Source organism: Pelodiscus sinensis, chromosome 13 (genome assembly GCF_052426305.1).
Source record: "Pelodiscus sinensis isolate ZL-2025 chromosome 13, ASM5242630v1, whole genome shotgun sequence".
In the NCBI taxonomy this organism is placed as follows: Eukaryota; Metazoa; Chordata; order Testudines; family Trionychidae; genus Pelodiscus; species Pelodiscus sinensis.
In genome coordinates this window covers 46,246,460-46,255,248 of record NC_143064.1, presented here as the reverse complement: position 1 = coordinate 46,255,248, position 8,789 = coordinate 46,246,460, and the positions used below count along the sequence as shown (strand labels likewise).

Below are 8,789 nucleotides of genomic sequence, written 5' to 3'. Positions count from 1 at the left end.
CCCGCGCCAATGCCTGTAGCTGCTGAACAATGTTCCAATGCTCGAGAGCATCATCTTCTCTATCGCTTGGCCCTTTGCCCTGTTCCTTATCTGCCATTCGAAGGCATCATGTGCTGCAGCTGCCTTGTATTTATTTTGGCCACACTTCGTATTAAGGATCCATTTACATGGGATTAATGAGGCTGTTTTCATAAATGGCCCATCAGTTGTTACAGACACTTATGAAAATCCAGCATGCCCACCGGTAGCAGATCACCGTGGCTTATCACCATGGCCACCGTCTGCTTGTAACTAGTACTGTAACTGTACTTCTAAAGGCCTGTGACCCTTGTGACACCATTAATACGTGGAAACTTAGCATCCAGTGCAATTGACTTTCTTGCCTGCCACCGGAGTGTGACCACGCCCTGTGCCATATGGGCCTGGCTCGCCAGGGCAGTTCTAATGCTGTGCTCCCAGGCCTTTCTCTCGTGCTCAGCCCTACGGGAAAGGGCTTTACCCTCAAATCCCAGCGGCACCACAAAGGCAACCTCATTGGGGAAACCCACTTACGACAGCACTGCCCTCGGCCATGCATAAAACATGAAGCATGATAGGCAGTCTCCTTGGGCTTTAAGAGTTGCGGAGGCAGCCCGCTTTAAGCGCTGCAGAGGCCACGTACATGTGCATGGGCAAGGGTCTTAGTGCCAGAGATGCTTGGGGGCCGTTGAGAGCCTTGGATCCACTTTTTGTGTCTCTTGGATCCTAGTAGCAGAACATGTACAAGACACACTGCTCAGAGGACAATAACAATACTTAGGACTCAGAGAGGACCAGATCCTAGCCCCCCCACCCGTGTCAATGGAAAAATTCTCCTGGCCTTCAGCAATGCCAGATCAGGTCTACTGCACGTTAGATTTTCAAAGCGCCGCACAGACACAAATTAGTGACTAAATCAATATACAATAGGCACGTGTGTCACTGGGAATCAATATGGAGCATCTGAAGCGCTAAGCTTCCCTTGCCCATGGGAACCAAAGATGGAGGGGGAGAAAGAAAGAGACAGCTAGAGAGCAACGAAAGGGAGATTTACACTAACAGCAGCGCGTGCCTGGTGCGAGGCCCTCCCCCCATGGATGGCAGGCATACTGGAGAATGACCCCATGGTTGAAGGTTTGCACTTGTGAATTTTTTTTTCATGGCTTTTATTGACGTGCAATTGTGCTGGAAATATTCTAAGCTAACTTTTTCCAAAACGGCTCATGATTGGGAGAAAAAGGGGGGTGAAATGGAGGAACCTGAAGTCTCTGGCTGCTTTGGAGAAGGCTGGTTTTTAACACCCCAGGACAAGTACCATTAACGTTGGCGTAGCATTAACAAGTGTGCAAGGTTGGAAGCCGCTGGCAAGCTAGGGCTTCCACCAGCCCCAAAGGGATCCGTGGTTTCAGCTCAACCGCCTACCGACACAGCCGTTAGCGAGCCTCGCTTCTCCAAGTAATGCTCCCCTAGCTCAGTGGAACTCTGACATATTGTTAATTACACCGTCTGCAAGAGGGGAAGTGTGTTCCCTTCTACAGGTGAGATGCATTCATGGATCTGCAGCAAGGCCTGGCTTAAGAAGAAGGTGTCCAAGGCCCCAGCCCACCCCTTGCTCCTAATGAGTTTCGGAAAGGGGCCACCTGCCCCTCACATGTTTCTACACCCAGAAGTCTAGACAGAAACTGCCCCCCTGGAGTGGTCTGAAGTCATCCGGTGGCACAGAGAGGAGGGTCAGCACGCCAGGATGGAGGGTGGAAAACGTTTGGAACACACATCTCTGTCCCGCTCACTATAGGACTGACTCAAGCTTTGTCAACAAAAGCTCACATGCCGACTCCGGACAGCGGCACGTTTCCTGGCCAATCCTAGCCACTTCCGCCTTAACATGTATGTATCTCCCTGGGTCCGCCTCCCCAAAGTTCTCTGCCGTTGTAATACACACACAAAACACTACTCCTCCCCCAGAAACATCACCAGTTAAACACGACCTGTGTCCTCTTACCAAAAAAATTACAAAACCCCCCTCCCCTCCCCAGAAACCATGCACGCGTGCACACACCCACACACGCTCGCATGCTCACACCGGAAAAACAGCTTGCAAACTCCTGAAGGTGGAAAAAGGCAACTTGCAAATGTGCCTTTGTTTTTGATATGCGCCCTCCCCCGCCCCGCCTCCCGGGATCTTCCCTACCCAAGTAATTCCCAAAGCCCCTCCCCCAGCTGTTCCAAAATAAATATTCTGTTTGTTTAAAAGATTCCTTTACACCTGTAAGCAAGAGACAGAGAGAGAAAGAAAAGACCATGCAGTGCAAAAATGGAGCTTCCCGACCTCAGCAAACCCAGGTGGGAAGAAATGACAAGGGCTAACAGTGAACATGGGTGAAAGATTAAAAAATAATAATGCTATCGACAAGAACGAAGAGATGAGACATCGGTGGTAAAATGGGAATGTGGGCGGGGCACCAGGGAGCACATTCAAAGATAGCTTATTCCTCCACCCCTGTTTTGAACTCAGTTTCATTCCAACTTTTCTTTTCTTCTTCTTTTTTTAAAACTTTCCTTTTCGATGTTGGGTTGGTTTTTTTTTTTTTTTATAAACAATGGTGAAGTTCTTCGGCACAAAACCGAAATCAAGACCAGGCCAACCCTCCTGAAACCCGAGACCCTTTCCCCACTCCCCCGCCCCACTTCCCCCATGCGCCGTGTTTCTAATGTGCTGAAAAGAGAAAGTAAGCTTAGAATCAACCTACCAACCAAAGGAGGAAATGATAATCAGAGAAAAGAGTAAACCCAAACCAAAAAGACCACAGCTCTCCTGTGTTGTCATTGTCTGAGTATCTGTCCCTATCGCTCCTGGAGGCCGCAGGCATTAATTTACATAGTACAACCAGTAAATGAGGTTGAAGAATCCAAAGGTGATTGGAAAAATGATCCGTGACCACTTGTCAATGGTGCTGACATCTGCCAGGTCCGGGATTTTGAGCTTCAGCTTAGAGGACCGCCGGCGGAGGCGGCAGTTGGCACGGTTGCGGGCAACAGCAGGGTGGGTCAGAGGGACATGGCGGTCTAAGGTGGGGTGGTGGCCAAAGCCATCCCGAGAGGCCAGCTGCTTGCGGAACTGGATCCCTGAGCCTTCGAAGGACAGGACAGAGTTTCGAGAGTCGCCGACGCCGCCCATCATGTCCGTGGCCAGCAGTTCGTTGTTCATCTCCAGGGTGCTGAGGAGAATGTTGCCATAAGGGTCAACCTGGAACGGGGAAGAGAGAGAAAACCGCCAGTGAGACGCTGAACAGAGCACGCTCCGGGCCAGAGTCACCCCTTGCCTTGGCCCACTGGCCCCAAGGAGAGTTTGGGACTGTTGTCTGGGCAACACCAACACCTTGGGACGGGTCATCTACAGAGACTGAATGTTGGCCCTCAGATGGAAAAGCACTGGATGCTGCCGCTGCAGCTGAAGAACACGTTCTGTCATTTCAGAGGCAGGGGCTGACGCGTCAGGTGCTCCCGCCACAAGGAGGACAACGTGCCACTCTGGTCGCGTGGAACACACCTGTGTCATACCCTCATCCTCTCAGAAGAGGACAGACCTCATGGGTCAGCGAGGGGACAGTGAGGATGGAAGGGGCCTCAGGAGCATTTTTCCTCATGGGCATCTGTTTGCAGCGGGTGTACCCATTAGCCTAGGGTTTAGGGAGCGTGGGGACTGGGTTCCTCGGTCACACTGGGGAGAACAGTCCCTCTAGGGAGCTCCCAGACTGAACCACCACGAAGAATATGAATTCTCCTGCCAGAAGGCAGGAAGGGGACACACCTGCTCCCTCACCCTCTTCTCCTCGTATCGGTGGCGCTCGTTGTTTGCCTTGCTGAGCCGCTCACTCTGCTTCTTCTGCTGGCGAGGGCCCCGCCCGAAGAAAATGTAGTTGACAAAGGCATATTCCAGGAGCGCCAGGAACACGAAGACGAAGCAGCCCATGAGATAGACGTCGATGGCCTTGACGTAGGGGATCTTTGGGAGGGTCTCCCGCAGGTGGGTGTTGATGGTGGTCATCGTGAGCACCGTGGTGACCCCTGCAACGAGAGGGCGTGCGCGCCGTTACGGAGCAGTGCCGGTGCCGCAGCATGGCGCTCGTCTCCGCCAGAACAATGCCAGGGAGGGGGCAGAGCGGGGGTGGGGGTGGGGCAGGAGAGGAGGCTGGGGCGCTCAGACACTCCAGCCCTGTTCTCTTCCAGCAGGTGTGGCTGCAGAGAGGGACAAGCGGGATGTCTGAGCGGGTGACGACAGCTGTTCTGAGCCCCACCTCCCAACAGGTGCCTTGGTAGGGAAGAGCCAGGAAGCACAGTGAGCACAGCACGGAGAGCGGGCTCGCCTCCATTTCTTCATCCCCCGCCTCCTCCACTCAGAATGGCAGAGAACATCCAGTTTGGCTCCCTCCTCCTCCTCCCACTCACTCTCCTCTCTGCCCACCTCTCACCTGGTCCCCCGACTCCCTTCCTTCCTTCCCAGCTGCCTCGTTAATCCCCCCTCCAGTCCTTCCTCTCTGACCGCTTGCTCTCTCCTCCGCCTGTCTCCTGCCCCTGCCAGCCCACTCATGTTCCATCCTCGTCCTCGCCCACCCTGCCTCCGGAATCCTGAAGTGTCTCGTTCATTCTCTTGGCTTGGATGCTCTCACCTCCAGCTCCTTCCAATGCCCCTGCCCCGCTGTCTTCCCCATGCTCCAGTCTCCCAGCTCTGCACAAGGTCGCCAACAGCCTTCTCCCAGCTAAAAGGCTCTGCTTGGCCACTCTGCTGACTTTTTAGGCAGGGAAGCCCTCTACCCCCTCACCCCCTTAGCCTTCTCCTCTCTTGGCTTTCACCGCTCAGCTCTCCATGCACCTTGCTGATCCTCCATCAGCGTCTGTTCTCATGATCTTTAACTTCCTCATCTGGATGGTGGCAATCCCAAAGATCCCATACTCTGCTCTCTCATTCTCATCTTCTTGGTGACCTTCACTGTGTCTGTGGTTTCAACGATCATCTCTACAACCGTGGTTCTTGGTCCCAAGTCTCTGTCTCTACCTGGCTCTGATCTCAGATCTTTAGCCCCCTCTCTGATGTTTCCTCCTATCACCCCAACCTCAATATTGTCACAAGGGAATCCTTTCCCTGCTGCCACTCTACTGTCCTGCCTCTCACCAACCCTGTTGCATGGAGAACTTTTTCTTCCTTCTCCCCCAATGTCCAGATAATATCCCTGTAGAACATCCTCATCTACCTTTTCCTCTTGTCCATGCATTGGTTATCACCTGCCTTTATTACAGCAACCTTCTTCCTTCTGTCCTACTAACTCCACCCCGAACTCTGCACCAACGGCTGCCACACCTGAAATCACCTTGCTCTCCTAGGGTATGTCTACACTACCCCCCTAGTTCGAACTAGGGGGGTAATGTGTGCATACCGAACTTGCTAATGAAGCCCGGGATTTGAATTTCCCGGGCTTCATTAGCATAAAGCCGGCTCCGCCATTTTTAAAAGCCGGCTTGTTCGAACCCCGTGCCGCGCGGCTACACGCGGCACGGGCTAGATAGTTCGAACTATGTAGCCATTCCGATCTATCTGTACACCTTGGCTACGTCTACATTGGCCCCTTTTCCGGAAGGGGCATGTTAATTTCACGAGTCGTAATAGGGAAATCCGCGGGGGATTTAAATATCCCCCGCGGCATTTAAATAAATATGTCCGCCGCTTTTTTCCGGCTTTTAGAAAAGCCGGAAAAGAGCGTCTACACTGGCCCCGATCCTCCGGAAAAAGTGCCCTTTTCCGGAGGATCTTATTCCTACTTCGAAGCGGCGGACATTTTTATTTAAATGCCGCGGGGGATATTTAAATCCCCCGCGGATTTCCCTATTACGACTCGTGAAATTAACATGCCCCTTCCGGAAAAGGGGCCAATGTAGACGTAGCCCTTGTTCCACGAAGCGTACAGATAGTTCGGAATAACTACTTAGTTCGAACTATCTAGCCCGTGCCGCGTGTAGCCGCGCGGCACAGGGTTCGAACAAGCCGGCTTTTAAAAATGGCGGAGCCGGCTTTATGCTAATGAAGCCCGGGAAATTCAAATCCCGGGCTTCATTAGCAAGTTCGGTATGCATACATTACCCCCCTAGTTCGAACTAGGGGGGTAGTGTAGACATACCCCTATTGTTCTATCTGCCACATCCCTCTTTTGTCTTCTCCTATTGTCTCCCTGTCATCTACAGTAACAAATTCAAGCACCTTGTTCTGCTCTGAAAGATCCAACGTACCTCTGCACTCTGCTAAATCTCTAGCTCTCCTCTCACTCCCTGCACTGATCTCGGTTCCCTCACTTGACTGTCCCTTCTGCATGCTGCTCTCCTCTGAACCTTTTCTTGTGCCTCTATTCTGGTGTTCCGATCACCTTTCATTCCTTCTTCCCAACCCACCTCTTCAATCCACCCCACCTCTTTCCCCCCGATCCTCACCTCTTCCCTCACTCAGGGAGACTCTGTCTCAGGGAAATGTCCCTATTCAGGACAGCTCTTACGCCTCTCCTTACGTGCTTTCCTGCATTTGTTCTCCTGGATTTGCCTTGTATTAATTAGTGTGGGAGCTTGTCAGGACAGGAAACATGTCTTTATTAGGGTTTGCAAAGTAGCATGGAAATTTGTAACACTGCATACAGTCCATCCGTGTCCATAGTCATTCGTTATCTGTCTGTCCATCCATCCATCCATCTAACCTGTTTTATCTGCCTCCCAGTCAATTGACAGACAGACAGACAGACAGACACACACCCGAGAATGAAAAATGCCATCTAAGTGGTACCACGGTAATGCCAAAGGAAGCATGCCCATGTAACCTGCCGTTTTGGAGTCTAATTTTGATGCCGCTAAAGTTCATGGCAAAGCTCACAGTGTGGGATTGGACTCTTAAGACACAGACCAATCTGGGTGTACAAATGCCTCTTTGAGCTGAAATTTCTCAGGCTTGTTCTCAGAAAAATGGAATGATTTTCTTGCAAATTCTGGTGAGTCTGTTTGGCTTGTTTGTGTGTTAACTGAGCAGAGATGTAGCAAAGGGGTGTGGCCTTCCTTAGAGAGTGACAGTGTGGAAGGGCCTGATGCCCTCTGGTGGCAGGAACCAGAAAAGCCTCTGCCCGCCATGCTGGAGGTGGAAGGGCGGAGCCTCCACAGGAACAGGAAGTATAAGAGGCAGGCCATGTGGCTCAGTTGGGGCCCAGCCACTGGAGGTGGCAGACGCCTCTCAGCCGTGCTCAGGCTGGACACTACCTCCAGCCCTGGGAAAATGGCTGGCTGGCTGTAGTGAGGGACCATGACCATGTGGAAGTGGACACCCACGAAGCCGAGGAGTTGCTGGGACTATCACTCACCAATTACCCTGAATCCCTCTCTGGCCTACCCCGCTACGGGAGAACTCGTGGTTTTCACACATTGCCAGATATTCAGGTGCTTTTATGTCCTGGGGCAAATCCTCAGGGCTGAATTCTGAGCCTTCAGATTTGTTGTGGACTTAGTCCTCTGTCACCAAATCTCTTTGACACATCTGAAGGAATGAATTCAGCAGATAAGCAAGTTACAGGTGTTTTCAAAACAGCATCATACACAGATGCACTCCACGAGCTTCTGCTCTGGGCCCCTAAGGCTCCACCCTCCTTCTCTGTGCAGGTAACCTGCATTGCTGAACCACAGAAAGGCAACTGGGCAGAGAGGAAGGGACTGGACATGCAGGGGTGGGGAGTGATGGGGGATGTCTCCCTTCTCTGTTATGTCCCAAGGAGCACAGCTGAGCCTGCGGGACCAGGCAGACGAGATGCACCAGGAAAAGGTTAGGCCGAGTTTACTTCTGCCCTTTAGAGAGAGTAGCAGGCTCTGATTTGCGTTTCAGAGACTTGCTATTTTCAAAGCGTCTACAATCCCCCTCTTGGGACAGCGCTGCCTCTGACGAGGGGTGGCTGGAAATGCCACTTCACCTTTCAAGCATCACACCAGATGCATTGTGGTATCTTCCCATTTGGCCCTCTTGGCAGAACATCAACGGTGCAATGTGTATTGATTCTGCTGTGCAATCTTGGTCACTCTTTTAGTCGCTGTGTTCTCCTTTTCTTTTCCAAACAATTCCACCACTCCCCTCCCCAAAGGAAGAGTGTAGAGTGAAAAGGGACCTACCCAATGCCACCCGGGCAGCAGAGGCATCGTAATTGATCCAGAAGGAGACCCAGGACAGGATGGTGATGAGGATGGAAGGCATGTACGTCTGGAGGATGAAGTAACCGATGTTCCTCTTGATCCGAAAACTCAGGGATAAGCGGAGATAAGAGCCTGCCAATCAGATACCAAAAGGAGGTGTCATTTACCGAAGGCAGGGACCAAGAACGGGAATGGAAATCATCTGGGAATCCTTTGGAAGCAAGGCTGTGTAGAGCCAGGGAAGGGAATCGCACAGTCTGCTTCTGCACAGACGGCACAGTGATGGTGCCTGGTCATTTGGGCAAATGCCTTGGATCTATAACCGTGAGTAGTCGGGGAGGACAGAGGATCTCTTCTGTAGACACCGTGTGCTTGCTTACTTGCTCACCCAAGTAAGGTCCCTGTGCAGCCTCCCCCCTCAGATAAACTCCCAGTTTCATGTGCAAGCTCACCCATAAAATGCAAATTGGGCAAATGCAAATAGCTAATCATATATATAGTAGCCCAGTGTCTGAGTCTGTAACGCTGAAATGCTGGCTGTTCCCTCTGGGGGGCACTGTTGCCTG

At 52.0% G+C, this 8,789-nt stretch overlaps 1 protein-coding gene across 3 annotated transcripts in view; it reads right to left on the bottom strand.

Annotated features, from left to right (window-relative positions):
• Positions 1-2,688: 2,688 nt before the first annotated feature.
• The window catches only part of GABRQ (gamma-aminobutyric acid type A receptor subunit theta), a 98,697-nt gene continuing 92,596 nt past the window's right edge, over positions 2,689-8,789 (bottom strand). Inside the window, exons 7-9 of one of the 3 annotated variants that reach the window (XM_006136299.5) lie at positions 8,203-8,355; positions 3,842-4,086; positions 2,689-3,265 (exon numbers count right to left, since the gene is read on the bottom strand). In XM_006136299.5, coding sequence (XP_006136361.1) covers positions 2,888-3,265; positions 3,842-4,086; positions 8,203-8,355 — 776 coding nt within the window. In that variant the 3' untranslated portion in view covers positions 2,689-2,887. Of the gene's footprint in view, positions 3,266-3,829; positions 4,087-8,202; positions 8,356-8,789 lie in introns of all 3 variants that reach the window. The other 2 variants (XM_006136297.5, XM_075896690.2) reach the window with 2 other exon arrangements.